Source organism: Bidens hawaiensis, unplaced genomic scaffold, assembly GCF_021521415.1.
Source record: "Bidens hawaiensis isolate Kalapana, Puna unplaced genomic scaffold, B.hawaiensis_p1.1 tig00056739_1, whole genome shotgun sequence".
Lineage (NCBI taxonomy): Eukaryota > Viridiplantae > Streptophyta > Magnoliopsida > Asterales > Asteraceae > Bidens > Bidens hawaiensis.
This window is the reverse complement of record NW_027500212.1, coordinates 63181-82955: the sequence shown is the minus strand read 5'-3', so window position 1 is coordinate 82955 and position 19775 is coordinate 63181. Positions and strand designations below refer to the sequence as shown.

The 19775-nt window shown below is 41.6% G+C and overlaps 1 protein-coding gene across 1 annotated transcript; it reads left to right on the top strand.

Moving 5' to 3' along the window:
- The first annotated feature begins 362 nt into the window (after positions 1-362).
- LOC143601558 (uncharacterized) lies at positions 363-18533 on the top strand. The gene is made up of 8 exons (XM_077078944.1): positions 363-568; positions 13343-13492; positions 15029-15205; positions 15322-15410; positions 17330-17394; positions 17568-17670; positions 17817-17936; positions 18293-18533. The coding sequence occupies exons 2-8, from the start codon at positions 13366-13368 to the stop codon at positions 18413-18415; spliced, it is 804 nt and encodes a 267-aa protein (XP_076935059.1). The 5' UTR covers positions 363-568; positions 13343-13365; the 3' UTR covers positions 18416-18533.
- Positions 18534-19775: the final 1242 nt, after the last annotated feature.

Here is a 19775-nt window from a genome sequence, read left to right as displayed (position 1 = left end):
AAAAATGTAATGTAACGCAATGAACAAATTATGTGTAAAAAGATAAAAACATCCTAAAAAGGACTAAATGACCCCCTCATTTAATAATAATAATAACTAACGATCTTAATCATTTGGACCAAATTGATAAGAAGATCAAACCAAAATACACGCAGTGACGGGAAAAAATAGCGAAAATAGCAAAGCTATAGACACAAAAAGAGACTTGTCACTCTTCTTTTTCCTATTACGATGTTAAAAAATTAGGTAGTATAGAATTTAAATTAAGCAAAAGAAATGAGACAATAACTTAAATAACTTAATCTTCATCCTTAAAGATAAACCATTAATTTTGTCATGTTGCTGCCAACTTTTATGATATGACAAAAGTACAAAACATTAATTTGTTTGCACATATAAAGCACACACATCAACACTTCACCATTCCACTAGAGATTTTGAAAGATGGCAGAAGGAAGTATTGCCGGAAACTCAGCCGGAGTAGTACCGACGGTGAAGTCGATATTCATTTATCCTATCAAGTCATGCAAGGGTATTTCTGTGACAAAAGCATCCCTTACTCCTATGGGTAAGTTCAGGTTAATTACGGGTGTGCATGAAATGAAAAAAAAACACAAAAAACAGAATCGAAATAGACTGTTGGTTTTATGTTTTTTGTAAATATCAAACTTATGATTTAATTTTGATTTTGGTTTGCATGTAATGAAAAATAAAATAATGGAACCTAATTTGTAGATTTCATTTTCTTTTGCATTTTATTATAAGTAATATATAATAATTTAATAAATATGTAACTTAAATATTTTACTATGAATATAATATAAATCAATTAGTTATTAATTAACAAAGTGATTTAGGCTCAAATTCATTATTTGGGCCAATGTAACAAAAAAAAAATACCAGATCGAAACAAAAACCGACAATTTGTTTGGATTATTTTTTTTTTTAAATACTTACGGTTCGGTTTTGGTTTTTGCATGTAATGAAAATCGAAAATTTAATCGAAATTATAGGTTTTAGTTTTTTTGTTTGTTTTTATTGTAAGTAATTTATAAAAATGTAATAAATATGTAAGTCAAATATTTTAGCTCGAATTTAAAATATGAATTAACTATTAATCAATAAATGACTTATGCTCAAATTCATTACTTTCCGACCATAAATTTTCAAGCATAAATGGAAACCGAAACCAAACTTGAAGAAGCGTGTATCGACTTCCTTGTATACGATCAACGTTCATCGGGTACGAGTGTGCTATATCACCGATGGTTTTCCGAGATACGAGTTCTTCCACCTACAAAACGAACAGCACCGTAAGCTTACCCCTCAGAAATGGACAGAGGGGTCCTCTTTGGGATAACCCTCCGGTGTGAGAATCAGATATTGTAGGAAAGGATAATCAGGATGTGAAAATGAGTAAAGGACTTAGAATATATTTTCTTGCATGCCCCCAACTGTGGAGGCGGCCTAGTATTTATAGTGCTAGGGTTTCCAATGATTTGGCTCAGACCCAATTAGGGCCTTTTTAGCCTCCCCCTATTGCTTCGCGCCACGTGTATTTAGGACACCTGGTGCTCTTTCATTGATTATTCTCTGACCAAGGTATTTCACCTGACCCATGTGCCATCACGTGGTAGCACATGGGCTTTGCTGAGTTGTCCACCTTTCATTGGCAGCTGTCAACCTCAGCACGATTCTTTATTCCTTAAAAGATACCTTCTGGAAGGTTGTCTGATGAGCACAATCACGGTTGTCCTTATCCTGATTTGGATTAGATTATTGTCTCATATGCGCCTATCCTAGGGATGCGCGGGGGTCTTCTCTTATTCTCACACTGAGTGTGCGCGCTGTGTGCATATGCGATATGCGCCACGCACAGGTGTTTCGTGCGCTTGCGCATAGGTTTCGGCTTTGTGTCTTCGTGACATCTTGATTTCAAGCTTCTTATCCGTACTTTATGGGTTGACTCGCCCCGCTCGATGTTGGGGCGGGTGCATACCCCTTCAAGCCCCCCAGTCTAATGTGTGTCTTGTCTCGCGCGAGCGAGGGTAAGGGAGATATTAGACTCAATGGTTCGCTTTCTTAATAGGGTTTGTCTTTTCTTTTTCATTTCTCATATGTGCGTTGCGCGAAATTCCATCCCTTTGGTTAAAACGAATTGTCAATGCACGTGGTTGGTTGGTGTTGATATGCATCAGAGGTGGAGGCGTTATGTGTCAAACCTTTCGTGTGCTCGAGGTGCTACAGTGGCCTTTCATGTCTCCTCATACAGTGTCAGGAACACGTATCGCGCTTATGTTGGCCTACGCCTGCGAGTGGGGGCGCGTGAGCGTAGATCTGATTATTACTTGTTTCTCTTTCTCTCCCCTGGGCCTATAAAACCAAACATTTTTGAACGGTTTTTTCTTCATCTCCATTGTCACTTTAGAGCTTTACTTGTCTTCTAACCCTTCGATTCAGAGCCTTTATCTTTGCTTCCGGATTCTGTGTTTAAACAATCGGATTGCTCTTATTCTGAAATCGCATGTCTCTTAACCCAGACACTACCGAGTCCCCCAGTAAAGGCCGTGTGAAGTCGATGGTTATCTCTAACTTGAAGAAGACCGGCAAGGGTATTCGGGTTGCCGAGGCTTCGTCGGAGGAGGGGGGAATGAATAAAACGGCGAAAAGATGGGACGAGATCCCCTGCAAGTTGAAACAGCCTGAGCTTGATAGTCTCATTGCTTCTCAGGGTTTTCTCCCTGAGTATGGTTGTCTGCTCCCGGCAGCCGGGCAGACGGCTGCGGATCCTCCTGCCGGCTATATCTCTCTATATTCTCATTTTTTTACTCACTGTAACCTTCGTCTTCCGATGACAAGGTTTATAGGTGCGCTCCTTCAATTTTATGGGATTCACATATCCCAAGTTCACCCTTTTGGGTTGGTGCGCATGACTCATTTTGAGTTTATGTCCTCGCCGCTTTCAATATTTCTATAAACCAAAGGTTCAAGATTCTTGGTTTTCGTTTATTCCGCGCAGTCAGAAGGTTAAATGCTGTACTGTCACTTTTAAGAGCCTTCATGACTGGACTGAGAAGTTTTTCTACGTCAAGGCTGGTGTGATTCCAATCCGCATGACTATGCGCGCGATCACTTCTGCGCCCGCGGATGACAATGTTCTTAAGAACCCAACGGGCACATGGGTTAAGAAGTTATCTGCTGAACCATCCCCCGCCAAGAATATTTGCGAGGAAGCGCTGGTGGGGGTTGGTATGAGCAAGAGGTGGACGGACAGCGAGACTGAGCCTGTCATCCGTGTTGATGGCTCATGTGGGTTGTTTGTTCATTGCATTAATTCTGCGCGAGTATAATTCGTTTTGCTGATATCACTTGTCTTGTTTTATGCAGACAGCAAGGAATACATCCACGCCGCCTATGACGAGCATATGGAGGGTGGATCTGCTGCGCTGAACCCTGGGGAAACCGCCTTTCCTGATTGTTTTGATGATATGTTTATTCCTGTTGACTTAGAGTTTTGCCTTGACAGCGATATGCCTGGTAAGCCTTTGTATTTGTGCTTAGGCCCTTAGAATACCAAATTTGGTTTTATCATTTATGTTGCGCGTATTGTAGATGCGCTAGCTAATTATGAGTTAGAGCCTGTGGAAGAGGAAAGGGAGGAGGCAGAAGCTGAAGCGCAAAAACTCAAGCGCAAGGCTAAAGGCAAAACTGGCGCAGGGGCCAGTAAAAAACAGAAAAAAGATGATGCATCTGTTGCCCAGAATCTTCCTCCTACTCAAGTGAAGGGACTTGAGAAAACCAAGGGTTTTACTTCCAAGTTTTCCTCGTCTTCTTTGCCTCAAGGTGTGGGCAATCCTCCAGTCCACACGAGGTATGGTGCTGCCACCTCATCTCTGCGTGCGGCGGACAAGGGAAGCGGTGCTGCGCCTGCTGTTTCGTCTTCTCCAGCAGGTATACTTTGTTTATATTTTGTGGTTTTATGAGCGTGATTCCGATAGAGTTATTAATGAAGCTTTGTTCACTCAAATGTTTGTAGAGCCGGCAACGTTGGTGGCTCAACCTCAGGCGCAGCAAGGTGCCAAGGCTATGCCGAAGGTTGTTTTGAAGTCCTCTGTTTTGCCCTCAAAAAGGGGGAAAATGGACTTCATGGCGATGCTTAATTCGCGGACTGCGGTGCGCCAAGGTATTTATTGCGCTTTGATTGTCTGATTTTTTCCTTTAGTTCAAGTCATGAATCATTTCTCCTTGTTGGTTTTTTCATAGGAATTATAGCTGGCACACAAGCTGCTGGTGGCACTGCTAGCGCTGGCGCCGTCAGTTCTGCTCCTGCTCCAACAAGTACTGAATCTCCCCTCATTGGGATCACTAAGGAGCATGAGACTATTTTTCGCGCTACTCTAACAGCGTCAAGACCTCCCTCACCTCCTCCTGCGCGCAGCCCTCCTCGTGAGACTATTTTTGATTCTTCCAAGTCGCAGGAGAAGAGACCTGTTATAGAGGATGATGAGGAGGTTAATTTTGAAAATTCTGATGGTGGCCGCGTAAGCCCTATAGCGCCACGAGATTTCGTGGCGCAGCCTTTTTCTCATGGGGCAGGCAGGAGCTCATCAGCTGGCGCTAATCTTTCTGCCGGTTCTCCCCAGGTATAAGTTTATTTTGCTCCGCTGTGCAGACTTCCAAATTAGTGTTTAGATAACTAAAACGTTTCTTTGCGTTGCTTTATGTTTGTAGGGAGCCGATCACATATACCGCCCGAGCTGGAGTATCACTGAAGAGAGCTCATTCCAATCCTTGGGCGTATGTGAAGACTTTTGGGCTCACTCTGTTCCTCCAGCTGAAAGGAGGTTTCAAGAGGACCGCGCTCGCGTGGATTTGCTTAATGACCACCTTTTTGCTGGGTCTGCGTTTTTTGTTGCCTCCTAAGAGCTTCGTAATGATTATATAAAGGTACGTGATGCCCTTGCGGAGGCCAAGCAAGAGGCTAAGATTTCTGCTTGGAATCTTTCTGATGCCCGAGAGAAAGCTGAGAAACTCCAAGCAGAACTTAGCGAGAACCGGGCAAGTTCCAACGCTGCTTTTGTGAAGCGCGGGCTTGAGCTGCAAGCTGCGCGGGAGAAACTGCAAGTGGCAGAGGCAGATGCGGCCAAGTACGCGCGTCGAGCGCGTGACCTGGAGTTGGCAGTGGAGGCGCATGACCAAACTATTGCGCAGGTTAATATTGAAAAATCTTTATTGGAGAGTGAGGTTGCGCGCCTGAAGAAAGAGCTCGATGCTGCGTGAGCGGAAAAGAATGAAGCCTTGGCGGCAGCAGCGTCTGACAAAGAAGAGCTAAAACAAGCCAAGGAAGCTGTTAAGTTGTTAAACTCTCAAATCCCTGCTCTTGAGACGTCTGTTTCTTCCCTCGCGCAGGACCGTCAATGGCTGATTTCACAGGGTGTGACTCGTTGTGCTTATGCCATGAAATACTCATACGAGTTTCAGACCCTTGTGATGGACTGTAATGCGGCGTCGCGCTTGGTGGGTCGGGCTGAGGGGTTTAAGGATGGTTATGAATATGGCATGCTAAAGAAGAATCCATCCGACTACCCTTATCAGCTCGACGCTGTCTGCGCTGACATGGCTGAGGTGGGGGAGAAGTACTTGAATACTCCAATTCCCATCCTTGAGCAGGTATTTTAACCTTAATGAGTTTACTTGACTTATTTTCATAATCTTTTGTACTTATACTGTTCCTTGTGACTTGCAGATAGCCGCGCTTGCTGACCAGCCCGATCTTGGCGCTTTAAAGAAATTACTTGATGAATGTGAAGGGACTGGTGGCAATGATGATGGCGCGGGCAACGCTACCTCTGCCAGCGGCTCTGGCGTGGCCAAAGGACCTACCCCTGACGCTATCATGACAGAAAACGACTATATTCAAGACGAACAGCTTGATTATGGTAAGTTTGGAGATGACGAGGAGCGGGCTGCGCCAGATGCTGAGGGAGGAAATAATGATGAGGAAGATGAAGAGGCTGATATTAACATAGAGACTTGAAAAACCCTTCTTGTTTTTTTTTTTTTTTTGTGTTTGTAGTTTTTACCTCATCATTTGTAAATTTGTAAACTTCTATGTTTCGGAATGAAATTTTGTTTTTCCCTTATTCGCATCTTGCGCATTCCCAATTCATCTCTTTATATTGCATGTGTGTGCTTGTTGAATATAAGGTATGCTTACACATTGAAACTTGAACAAGGTTGTAAGGAAATTATTTTTACTTAATCCTTAACAGTTGTCATATTTCAAGTTATTTTGCGATATTCTGAATATGCTGACACGTGCCTTGGCATTTCATTATTCCTCTTTTTGCGCGACGTTATCGTGCATTTATTATAGGGAATTATGAATGAGTTTTTTAGCCTTTACGTGTCAGTATGTGTTACTCTGCCTATATCCATTATAATCCCATGCGCGGCCCCGACCTGAGACCTTAACAACTATGCTTTGGCATGTGCTTTGCCTTAGTTGTGCTTAGGTATTTTTATGGTCCAGCTGCGCAATACGTAGGATGGATGCTATGAGTAATTTGAGCTAAGGCTCATATTATTGGGCTAAGGCCCTGACGTTTTAGAGTTAAAACTCGTTAACGTGTCTGAGCTTGAAGCTCGCGCATGTATGTTTTACTTCGTTTTATTTTTAGTTTGATGTCAATACAATGTTGTCATATTGCTCAAAATTAATAAAGGGAAGTGTGAAACATGTATGCAAAAGGTAATAGAACGCATATTAAGAAAAAATAGAGCGTATCATTATTCATAATGGCTTAAAAAGCCTTGATTACAAACTTGACAACTTTTACATGAAACATTTTCTAAGTTGTGCTGCATTCCATGTGCGCGGGATCTTCTTTCCATTTAAATCTTTTAAAGCGTATGCGCCTTTTCCCAATTCTTCCGAGACTTGATAAGGTCCCTCCCAGTTGGGAGACATCTTTCCCGGGGGTATTGCGCGACTAGCTTCATTGTTCCGAATGACAAAATCATTCTTCTTGAAGTGGCATTCTTTCACGCGCTGATTGTAGTATTTTTCTAGCTTTTTCTTGTATTTGGCTTCACTGATGATAGCCGCCTCTCTGCGTCCCTCAAGTAAATTGAGATCCAACCTCCTTTCTTGCTCGTTATCCGTCTTACTCATCATGAGCACTCTATAGGATGGGCATCCAATCTCTGCTGGAATCATAGCCTCCGTTCCATAGGTTAGGCTGAACGGGGACTCGCCATTGCTGGTTTTGCTTAATGTCCTGTGCGCCCACAGGACATTAGGTAACTCCTCGACCCATGCATGGGACTCTCCCTCCAACCTTTTCTTCAGCCCATTCATCAAGCTTTGGTTTGCGCGTTCCACTTGGCCATTCCCTTGAGGGTTGTATACTGAAGTGAAGACCTGATTGATGTGCAATTCCTTGAACCAACTGGATATCTTCCTGTCAGTGAATTGTTTGCCATTGTCGCTCACGATTTCCATGGGCAGGCCAAAACGGCATACGATGTGGCTCCAAATAAATTGCTTCATTGCCTCGGCTGTGATTTTTGCCAGTGGCTCGGCTTCAACCCATTTTGTGAAATAGTCTACTGCCACTACCAAAAACTTTACTCGCCCTAGCGCTTGTGGTAAGGGACCCACAATATCGATTGCCCACTTATGGAAAGGCCATGCAGAGGTCACCGGAATCAAGTTGTTCTTTGGCCGCTTGGTATTTGGGGCATAGCTCTGACACGCTTTGCATTTTTGGATCTCTTTTAACGCGTCCAAGTACATGCATGGCCAATAGTAACCTGCGTTCATTGCCTTGGCGGTCACCATGCGCGGGCCAACATGTATTCCACAGATTCCTTCGTGTATCTCTCTGATCACATAGCTTGCTTCCTCAGCGTCTAGGCATTTCATGAGTGGTCCAAGATAAGAGCGTCGATATAACGTACCATCGAGCATTTCGTAGTTCTGCGACTTGTGTCTTATCTTCCTCGCCTGTGCGCGATCGTCTGGTACCTTTCCCTCCTTCAAGAATTCCATTATTGGAGTTATCCATGATGAAGGTGTTGTATGAATTACAAGAACAGACTTCGCTCCCACTGACGGGTTGCTCATTACTTCCACCCTGACATCTTTGCCAAAATGATCGAAGCTGGTTGATGCCATCTTGCTTAGCGCGTCGGCAGACTTATTTTCACTGCGCGGAATGTGTATGATTCTGAAAAAGTCAAATTGTTCGGTGAGTTTCTTCGCCTGCTCTAGATACAGAGGCATGGTGTTCTCCTTGGCATCATAAAGGCCATTGACTTGTGCTGCTACCAGGTATGAATCTACATGAGCCTCTAGCTTTTTAACTCCGAACTTGTGCGCGATGCGCAAACCAGCCAGCATGGCTTCATACTCAGCTTCATTGTTGGTGCTCTTGAAATCCAACCTGATTGCGTAAGTATACTCATGATTTTCTGGATCCACCAGTTTGAGGCCTGCGCCGGACCCTTCGTTGTTTGAAGCTCCATCAGTGAATAATCTCCAAACGTTTTCTTCATTATTGGCTTGCGGAGGGTCTACTTCGCGCTGAGCCTCTTCGACTTTTCCTTCTGGGATTTCTGCGATGAAATCAGCTAAGACTTGTCCCTTGATTGCTGGACGAGGCTTATAGGTGATCGTGTGCTCCCCTAATTCCAGCGCCCATTTTGTCAGCCTTCCTGAGAGCGCGGGACGTCGCAAGGCTTGCTGGATGTTGTAATTAGTCAGGACTTCAATAGGATGACCATTGAAATATCAGTGAAGCTTGCGCGACACATGAGTTAGTGATAAAACTAACTTTTCTATGATGGTGTAGCGCGTCTCAGGATCTGTCAGCACCCGACTTACATAATAAATTGGTGTTTGGATTCCCTTGCGATCCACCAATAATACTGCGCCAATGGCGCGCTCTCCTGCTGACAGGTACAACGTTAAAGTTTCACCAGGTAGTGGAGCTGTGAGCGCAGGCAGATTTATCAGACATTCTTTTATCTCACTGAAAGCTTGCTCGGCCTCAGGCGTCCACTTGAATTGGCTTTTCTTTAAGCAATTTTTCAATGTGTTAATGAATGGGGTAGATTTGCTTGCATGGTTTGCTAGGAACCTGTTAATTGATACCAATCTACCATTCAACTTTTGAACTTCCTTCATGGTGGATGGTGAGGGCATGCCGAGGATAGCCTCCACCTTCTCTGGGTTCACCTTGAAACCATCCTTGGTGACCATTACGCCGAGAAATTTCCCTTCTTCCACGCCGAATGTGCATTTGCTCGGGTTGAGCTTCATGTTTACTTCCTTTAGGCACCGAAGGGTTTCTTCGATGTCTTTGAGCATTTGTTTTTCCTCCCTGCTTTTAATCACCAAATCATCCACGTAGACTTCTAAGTTTTTTCCAATCTGCTCGTTGAAAATTGCATCCATGAGTCTTTGGTAAGTGGCTCCTGCATTCTTCAAACCAAAGGGCATTTTTGTGTAACAGAAAACACCCTTGTCAGTTCTGAAAGCAGTCTTGTCTTCATCCTGTGGTGCCATTTAAATTTGGTGATAGCCCTTATAGGCATCCAGGAAACATTTGAGCTTAAATGGCACCACAGAGTCCACCTTCATGTCAATGTTTGGGAGGGGGTAACAATCTTTTGGACACACCTTGTTGAGGTCCTTGAAATCAATGCACATTCTCCATGACCCATTGATCTTCTTTACCATCACAGGATTGGCTACCCATGTTTGATATCGTATTGGGCGAATGATATTCGCGCGCAGTAGATCTTCTACTTGCTCATTCATGGCCTTTGTCTTCTCGTCTCCCATGACTCTTTTCTTTTGAGCAATTGGCTCCACGGACTTGAATGTGTTGAGAGAGTGCTGCGCCAGGTCTCGCGGAACCCCAGTCATATCAGAATGTTGCCACGCGAAGACTGACATATACGTTGTGAGCAATCTTTTCATTCTCACTCTTGTGTCATCTGATATCGTAGCTCCGATTGTGATTGTTTGTTCTGGGAATTTTGGGTTGAGAATCCATTCCTCTTGCGCGTTGTTTGCCACTGGAAGCTTCATTCTCCCCTCTCTAGGTATACTTATTACTGCGCATAAATGATCTCGGTACACAAATGTTACTCCTGTTGGTGTTGGGAACCCCAACGCGCCATGCGCTGGTGACGGTATGGCGTTGAATTGGGCAATCGTTCCTCTACCCAAGATCATACTATGGCATGAAGTGGTGGGCAAGACCAGGAAGTTGACAATTTCAGCTCGCTTGTGCTTCTCATCCCCCATAGTTAGTTCGAATTGTATCTGACCTAGGGGGTGAATAATTTCGTTTGAGACACCCGAGATTGGTGCACTCACAACTTCGAGCCTTGCTTGGTCTGCTGGATCCAACTTCCTGAAACATTGCTCATACATGATGTCTGACTCACTACCGGTGTCCACCAGGACTCTTGACACCTCATAATGGGCGATGTGTGCAGTGATGACTAGAGGACTGCTGATAGACGGGCCTCCTCTGATTCTTGGAAAAATTACTTGTTGCTCGCGCCAATCCCCTTGGATTTGCGCGCAGATTCCTCGATCCTTGCCCTTGCCTTCTTCCTTCAGCTACACAGATTCTTTTGAATTTTTTACTGGCTGAGGCTCCGTCTGGCTGTTCGTTCTCTGGTCTTGGATTTTTTACTAGGTGAGCCAACTTGCCTGATTTCACATCTTTTTCGATCGCATCATTCAAATGATGGCATGCATCGGTGTTGTGCCCTGTGGATTTGTGAAACTCACAATATTTGCCACTGTTCGGTGGTCCCTTATGGAGTAATGGCCTGGGGTTTTTAAACTGGACATTCTCTGTACTTAACACTTGCGAAGGCGTTTTGGTGAGGGGAGTCCATATTCTTGGTAGAGGTCTGTTAGGCTCTCTGCCGCCTTCCTTCTTGTCACCTTCTCCGCGATTAAGAATGTCTTTTTGGGTTTGGGGTGAACTTTGTTGCGCTTGCTTTTCTGCAGGAGAATAATTGGTTTGTTGCAACCTGGACCATACGGAGTTTTGTTTGCCCCTCCTTTCATTGTTGCGTGGTGCTTCTGTTTGATGCCCTTTATCTCTTGCTCTGTCTTGGGCAATTTGTTTTTCATTTCGCGCGAAGACTCGCGATGCTTCCAAAAGCTTAACCCAAGTAGTTTGCATGCCTTCTCTGCTCACGAGAGCTCTGCGGAGTTGATCACTGCGCGCACCTTGTATAAAGGCCACGCGCAAGAGTTGTTCAGTGATGCCTCCAATTGCAAGAGATTCCTGATTGAAACGAGTTATGTAGTCTTCAATGGTTTCATCATTCCTGCGTACGCAGTGCATGATGTCATCGGGGTCGCGCGTGTGTCTGCGCTGCTGTACAAAGTGAGCCTGGAACTTTTCCGATAGCTCTTCGAACCCATCGATTTGTCCTGTCGGCAAGCTTTCGAACCAGACACGCGCTGCACCCGTGAGGCAGCGAGCAAACATGTGACACCATGTTGGCATCGTCCAGCTTTCTAAGTTTCCAGTGTTATAAAAACCTTGTAAGAAATCATCTGGATCTGTTGTACCATCGTACTTTCCTAAACCACTTGGCATCTTGGTTTTGTGTTGAATGGGAGCCTTCGCAATGCGCTCAGCGAATTTTGAATGTTTTACCAAGATGGCTTGCCTATATGGTGTGGTTACGTCCACTTGCCCTTTCGCTTGTGGGTTGTATGGTGTGTATAAATCCATATCAGCTTTGGCTCCAGGTGCTATGTGCATGTGTGCGCGAAGCTGTGAACCTCCTGCATGAGTATCTCGCGTCTTCTTCATGTTGTGCACCTCTTCCTCATCACTAATACCAGCTTGTTCGGTGTGAACAGAATGACCGTCTTCCAGCGCGCGCGTCTTTTTTGTTGTTCCCTGCATGGTTTGTTTATCAAATGCGAGCCTTTGTGTTAAATCGGCTAACTTTTTGTGTTTTACCAACTCATTGTATTTGTCCATTAAACGCCGTTGTTCGTTTATGAGCCATTCTTTAGGGTCATTGGTTTCAACTTCCGGGCCCATTGGTCCTTTTTGTTTTGTACCAGTCAGATTTTGGAACGTGAGATCGTCTGGGGGAGTTTCAGTTTGACAATGAGGTGTTGTGTTGAAGGGATGGTTATTGGTGGTGCGCGCAGTGTCACGCGGCGCCCTAAGAACCTGATGTCCCTCATTAACATCCTCAAGCTCATTATCCTCCAGAACTTGATCGTTGTTTCGAACACCGGAAACCATGGTAAAGATTTTCAGAGAGAAAATTGATGAAATAGTGGTTTTGTTGCCGTTGTAACAGGTGATGGCGCCAATGAAGAAGCGTGTATCGACTTACTTGTATACGATCAACGTTCCTCGGGTACGAGTGTGCTATATCACCGATGGTTTCCCGAGATACGAGTTCTTCCACCTACGAAACGAACAGCACCGTGAGCTTACCCTTCAGAAAGGGACAGAGGGGTCCTCTTTGGGGTAACCCTCCGGTGTGAGAATCAGATATTGTAGAAAAGGATAATCAGGATGTGAAAATGAGTAAAGGACTTAGAATATATTTTCTTGCCTGCCCCCAACTGTGGAGGCGGCCTAGTATTTATAGTGCTAGGGTTTCCAATGATTTGGCTCAGACCCAATTAGGGCCTTTTTAGCCTCCCCCTATTGCTTCGCGCCACATGTATTTAGGACACCTGGTGCTCTTTCATTGATTATTCTCTGACCAAGGTATTTCACCTGACCCATGTGCCATCACGTGGTAGCACATGGGCTTTGCTGAGTTGTCCACCTTTCATTGGCAGCTGTCAACCTCAGCACATTCTTTATTCCTTAAAAGATACCTTCTGGAAGGTTGTCTGATGAGCACAATCACGGTTGTCCTTATCCTGATTTGGATTAGATTATTGTCTCATATGCGCCTATCCTGGGGATGCGCGGGGTCTTCTCTTATTCTCACACTGAGTGTGCGCGCTGTGTGCATATGCGATATGCGCCACGCACAGGTGTTTCGTGCGCTTGCGCATAGGTTTCGGCTTTGTGTCTTCGTGACATCTTGATTTCAAGCTTCTTATCCGTACTTTATGGGTTAACCCGCCCCGCTCGATGTTGGGGCGGGTGCATACCCCTTCAAAACTGAACGGGTTTCAAAAACTAAAAACTGAAGTTTTTTAAGTTCGATTTTTACCCAAAATCAATCCATACCGAACAATACACACCTCAGCATCATATCTTTTAGTACAAGTCATGACTGTGTTATTGTTGTACTGTGTTGACGTTTTGGTCAACAGGGTTTGTGTGGGACCGTCAATGAATGGTGATTAACTCCAAAGGCAGAATGTATACCCAAAGGGTGGAACCAAAGCTGGCTCTGATTCAAGTGGAGCTGCCACTTGAGGCTTTTTCTTTGGGCTTTGAGCCCAACAAGAATTCTTACATGGGTATGGTTTACTTTTATTTGACTGTTTATTACATTTAAACAGTCCAAATTTTGGACACTATATGCGCTTAGACGGCTCATATAGGTGTAAAATTTTGTTCTTTTATGATGGAGGGTGTTAGATTTTTGAACCCTATACGGCTCGTATAAGGATTATATGACCCGTATAGACTGGAAAAATTGTCATCTGTACATTAGTTAGTCATGTGAGGGCTCTACGACTCGTGTAGGCGTGTAGCCCATATACGAACCGTATAGAGTGTTAACACACCATGGGGTGGTGTTTGAATATAACGACCCTACAAGAATCCATATGTTTTGATACGTTTGCTTGCTTATTATACAAACCGGTAAAACCGATCATAATTGAAATAAATAACTGGACTGAAATAATGGAATCGGTAGAGAAGCCAATGGTTTTGGTATGAGTTTTTTTATAACAAACTTTTATGTTTCGGTTATGGTTATTTGCGTATAAATAACCAAATAAATCAACCCATGGCCGCTCAGAGTGGTTGTTTACGAGGGTAAATAACTTTTTTGATATTTTTAAAATATAAAATTACCGTGTCATTGAAAAGGAGGAAAGCATAGAGCGGAATATTTTCTTGATGGGCTATATGGAAATTGAGTGTGATGTGGTGCTGATGTGACATTTATACCAAATTGGCCTCTCAACTTTAAAAATGTTTGGATTTACTTAATAAAGTTTAATATATAACTTTTTTCCTTTCTAATTCATAACTATGGTCTAAAATGAAAAAAAAATATTATATATCACGTACAAGACAACAAGGTTGAATACTTAGCACAATGTATTTTATAGCGCTTTAGTTACATATTACTAGTCGTGTCATAATCTTGAAAGTGTAAATTTATAGCCGTTGTAGTTTGTATGTACCGGTGCTATGATTTAACGTAATTTGTTTGAAACAGCAAGTCCTAAACTAAACATTTTTGGCCATCCGGGATAAATTTTGGATCCGCCACTGAATAAACCAAACAAACCTTAAAACCAACCTTTATAATTTCTTTAATAATATCATAAATGCCGAAAAAGTAGTGTTATAAATTTTTATATTAAAATATGAATGTTAGTTTATTTTCCAAATTCAAAAGATTGTTGTTATTTTATTTGACCAAGATATATTAAAAGCCTGCGGTTAGCCAACGGTTAATCGAATTAACCTAACCATCATTCTAATAACCGAATTTACGAACCGTTTATAATAGAAACCGATCATTTATAAAAATCTAAAAACCAAAACTTCGGTTATAACGGCCCTAACCAAACCGACCCATGCTCACCCGAGGTGGCAATTCGACATATTTACCATATAAGAGTTTGTTTGGATTATCTTGACATATTTCATATTTCTAAGGTGGAGTACTTTTTTAGAAAATAATTTAGCTTAAATAGTAAATTAAAATAAAATGACTAGTTTGTTTTGTATTCAAATGTATAAAAAGTTAAAAACATGCAACAATTTGTAGGCAGAAAGTTTGTTGTTGCATTCACCTGGTTTTGTTCTTCTAGTGGTACGTGCTCTGGGTATGGCCGAGCTCAAGGTCTCATTGGCTAAGCCAGCTTTACGGTTTGATGGAGTCTCGGTCTGGGAATGGTCAGGCTCGGCCTTGGATGAGGGGGACGAGGCTGCTAAATGGTTTACCGAGTACCTCGGGAAACCTAGCCGCTTGGTGCGTTTTAATGAAGGTACAAATGTACATTCCATCACATGTTTACACTAAGCTTTTTTCATTAATATTGTATATTGTACAAGCATACATACAATACAAGATATATTAATTTGTTACGCTTTTTATGTATAGAGTCGGAGACTAGACCCGTTGACCCTCACTATGCTACCGGATTCAATGTGAAATTTCCGGATGGTTTTCCCTTCCTTTTAATCTCCGAGGTCAGTCCGTTTTTAGACTCTTTGACATGTGTAATTATTAGACTAGAGTATGTTAACATGACATATTTATAATTGGAAAATTGGTTTTAAATAATCCCAACTATGCCTCATTGGCAAATAACAGTCCTAACTTAACACTTGGCCGGTGACGGTCCCAACTAAAGGTGTATTTGTTTCCAACGGTCCGCGACTAACGAAATGTTAACTCCGCTAGTCTTATGCTTATGTGGCACGTATAGCTGTCAAAAATTGATTATATGGCAGCTTACGTGTCATTTGTCTTTTTATATTATATATAATATTATATCATACATTAAAAATTTATTTAACCCAACCTCCAGTTAGAAAAAATTAACAGTCCCGGCCTCTCATCACCCCCTTCTGCCACCACAACTTCATCTCCGGCAAGCCACTATCACCACCTTCGCTATAAAGCATATTGAGTTTATTCATTAAACCTAGCCCAAAATTTGGATTAACCTTACACCAGGTTTAGTTTCTTAAACCCAAAGCGAGTCTGCTAACGATTCATTGGAAAAGATGTAGAAGTATTTCAGAACATTGAAGCCTATACGTTCGCATTTCACATAAATACTGCAAGTAATCGAAGCTCTCCGGATCTATAAAACCTAATTTAGATCTCAGATCTATGATAGAAACCTGCAACTCGATTTTCCGGTGACGTAGATTCGAAAATACGGTGATTAATTGCAGATTTTAAGAGGGGGAAAAGCGGTTATGGTTCCGCCCCGCGTCTGGTGGCTCCACGGTGATGACAGTGATGGTCGGAGGAGTCAGATAGGCGACAACCACCTTAGGTTTCCCATCAGTTCGAAGTGGCCGAAAAATTAATAAATGGTGGTGGTGGGTTGAAGATGGAGATGATGGTGGCTGTGTGTTGGAATTTTTTTTCGAAATGGTGTATATTTACAAAAAAAAGGAAAACGGGGAAAGTAAAAAAAAAAGGTAAACGGTGTATCATTTCCTGCCACCAGAGGATTAGGAACAATGCGGATTAGGATCCTCCATTGGCAGGCGAGGTTCAATCATTGGGGCCTATTCCTTCCACGCCAATGGAGGATTAAGAGCAGCAACTTACAAACCCCGTTTGTGTTCCGTTATAAAACTTAGCCGACGCCTAAACTTAGCCAACTTGTCCTCGAAGCTGCCATTTGGCGACACCGAACACGTTTCACCTGCCATGTGGCGAGGCGACTGTCACCTTGGAGGATGTTAACGTTTTATGGGGTTACCCATAGAGGGCGAGGCGTTAGCTGGGTTCGAGGAATCGTCCGACTACAACGAACGGAGGCACATGTGCTATACTTATTTGGGTTTTAATACAAAAGAATCTGATTATAAAAATCAATTTGACTAAGTTTAGGCGTCGGCTAAGTTTTATAACGGAACACAAACGGGGTTTGTAAGTTGCTGCTCTTAATCCTCTGGTGGCAGGAAAGGATACACCGTTTACCTTTTTTTTTTTTTTACTTTGCCCGTTTTCCTTTTTTTTTAAATATACACCATTTTGAAAAAAAATTCCTGTATGTTGAAGATGGGTACAGGAGATGAAGTTGTGGTTAATTTTTTTAAATATATTTATAAATACTTAAAAAAAGATACACATGCCACGTAAGCCACAATTTTTGACAGCTATGCGTGCCACATAAGCATAAGACTAACGGAGTTAAAATCCCGTTAGTCGCAGACCGTTGAAAACAAATACATCTTTAGATGGGACCGTCACCAACCAAGTGTTAAGTTGGGACTGTTATTTGCCAATGAGGCATAGTTTGGATTATTTAAAACCAATTTTCCGTTAACATTTGGCTGTTATAGTTTGTGACACGCTACGAATAATTTAGTCTAATAGGAATTGGTTGTAAACTTGATTTATGAATCTCTTTCGAGTCCTGCAGGCTTCTTTGGATGCGGTGAACAAACAACTAAAGGAACCAGTAAAGATTAACCGATTTAGACCCAAGTACGTGTTTTACACATTAACTTAGAGGTCGCAGTTTTGACTAATGTACCCAAATTTTTTTTCCATTTTTGTTGTATTTTTATCTCTAACGAGTCAAACAGATATAAAGACACGCAAAGCGTTTTCAAATGCTTAAAACTGTGTAAATTGATGAAAGCTTTTGGACTATGCAGCTTCTTAGTGAATGGTTGTGAATCATTTGCTGAAGACCTTTGGAAACAAATTAAAATTAACGAGTCGACTTTTCAAGGTGTGATGCTTTGTCCGCGGTGTAAGGTATTGCAATCATACTTTTGTTACATAACTAGTCTAGTTAAGTAGTTAGCAAGGTATTAGTAGGGCCCGTCGGGTTCTCGTCATCACTAAACATAATAAAAAAAAAACGTGTCGCATTAATAGTATTCCTTTTTTTTTCTTTTTAGGTACCCACCATCAATCAAGAGGACGCGACACGAGGAAGTGAACCAACCGAAACCATGATGAAGTTCCGGTCTTCTGAAGCCTTGGAAGTCGACACATCGACCACCAAATATAAGGGACAGGTCAGTAACCTAACATCTTCGGGTTCCATATCGCGCACGAACATGAACACGAACCCGTCTATGGCTAACACCCAAACATGCTTATTATTGAGAAACTACACAAAACTCAATTACAATCTCTAATACCCAAAACACTGTATTTATAATTTAACATGTCACGTTAGACTACGACCAGGATTGCTATATAATTATCTCTTAACCAACCTAACTCGTATAGGATACTATTACTTGGACATGATAATTATCACTAACAATTAAATCTAAACACATTTTTTTTTGAATTATCCGCTCTAAAGATCATAACGAAATTCCTAACACGCGTGTGACAAATAACTTATTTTATGTGTGTTTTGTAGCCTTATCTTGGGCAGATGTTGGTGTGTGAGGATAATAAGACTAACAAGGGGAAGATTGTGAGTGTTGGAGATGTTATTGAAGTTGAAAGAGTATTTCCTTCATATGCAAATGTTGCAGTTTAAGGTTTAAACCTTAAACTTACTTTAATGCTTGTGGCTTTACAACTAATCAATAATATGTAAAGTCTACTAGTTGTAGTTGTCATTTGAGTTGGAAACATGAGATTGTTACAATCTTAAGATTATTGGATTTTTAAGTTCAGTTTAATCTTGATAAACAAATAATCATGAATAAGTTTTTAAATATATTAGTTATCATTATTGATGAATAATTAGCTACACTAAATTAATATTATATTATAGGCATGTTAAAAGAACAGTTGTAATGTCAGTTAAGTATTTATATAAAATTGTTCTGTGTGAGCTTTTTTTAAGACAATAGTTTTTAGATTATATGTATTTTTCACTTATATTATGAATATACTTTGAATATTTATTTATGTAAACTAAAAACATATTTTACATCCAACAATGTTACATAAACAAAAAAAAGGTCTTTACATATAAAAAAATAGTGGTTAGTGATGATAAGTATTTTCATGTAGGAACAAACATTTTTCAACAAATACCGGTACCTTATCATACCAAATCAATACCGACTGAATAACATCGGTACCAATGATGGTATTCATTTTTGTAGTATTCGGTATGAGTCGATTTTGGTATATTTCAATTCCAATTTCGAACCAGTACCGTGTCACCATAATCGGTACAATATATAATCATTGTTTTTGCTCAAATTTGGTTTTGATATATTGGTACCAGAACAGAACCATAGAACATCGGTACTGACACTAGTATTCATTTTTATGGTATTCTGTTTCAGTATGTCTCAGTTTTACTATGTTTTTCACTACCAACTCCGAACCAAAACCGTACCACCATAACTAGTACGCTGTTCAGTTTGTATTTTTACTCACTTCCGATTTTGGTATTTTTGATACCGTACTAGTAGCGATCTTTTCCCTATTTCCATGGCTGATTCTCAACGATACGTTAATATTTAATGTTTTTAGACTCTCTAGTTGTAATCGGTAGAGAAAACAAGTCTTTTGATGACCCGATGATAACAGGTTTTTTGTTGATGCATCGCATGAGAATCATAGTGGTTAATCTTAGGGGTGTGCATGAAACCGAAAAAACCGATTCGAAACCGGAAAAACTGAAAAAACTAAACTGAGTTAGAAACCGACGGTTCGGTTTTGAGTTTTATTAAAAACCGCAATGTTGGTTTTGGTGCGGTTTTGTGTTTTGAGAATACCCGAAAAAACCGAACCGAAACAACCAAAAAACTGAAAAAAAACCCGTAATAACCAAACCGAACCAAACCGTAATCATTAAAACCGAACTGGCCTATAACTATTTGTTTATTTCTTTATGTGATTAATGATAATACAACAAATAATATTGCTTTATTAAAAGT

Excerpts from the sequence above, each read along its gene's own strand:
- LOC143601558 (XM_077078944.1), top strand. The coding sequence starts at position 13,366 with ATGGTGATTAACTCCAAAGGCAGAATGTATACCCAAAGGGTGGAACCA. Across the intron at positions 15,206-15,321 it reads CTTGGTGCGTTTTAATGAAG|AGTCGGAGACTAGACCCGTT; the intron begins GTACAAATGTAC and ends TTTTATGTATAG. Across the intron at positions 17,395-17,567 it reads ATTAACCGATTTAGACCCAA|CTTCTTAGTGAATGGTTGTG; the intron begins GTACGTGTTTTA and ends TGGACTATGCAG.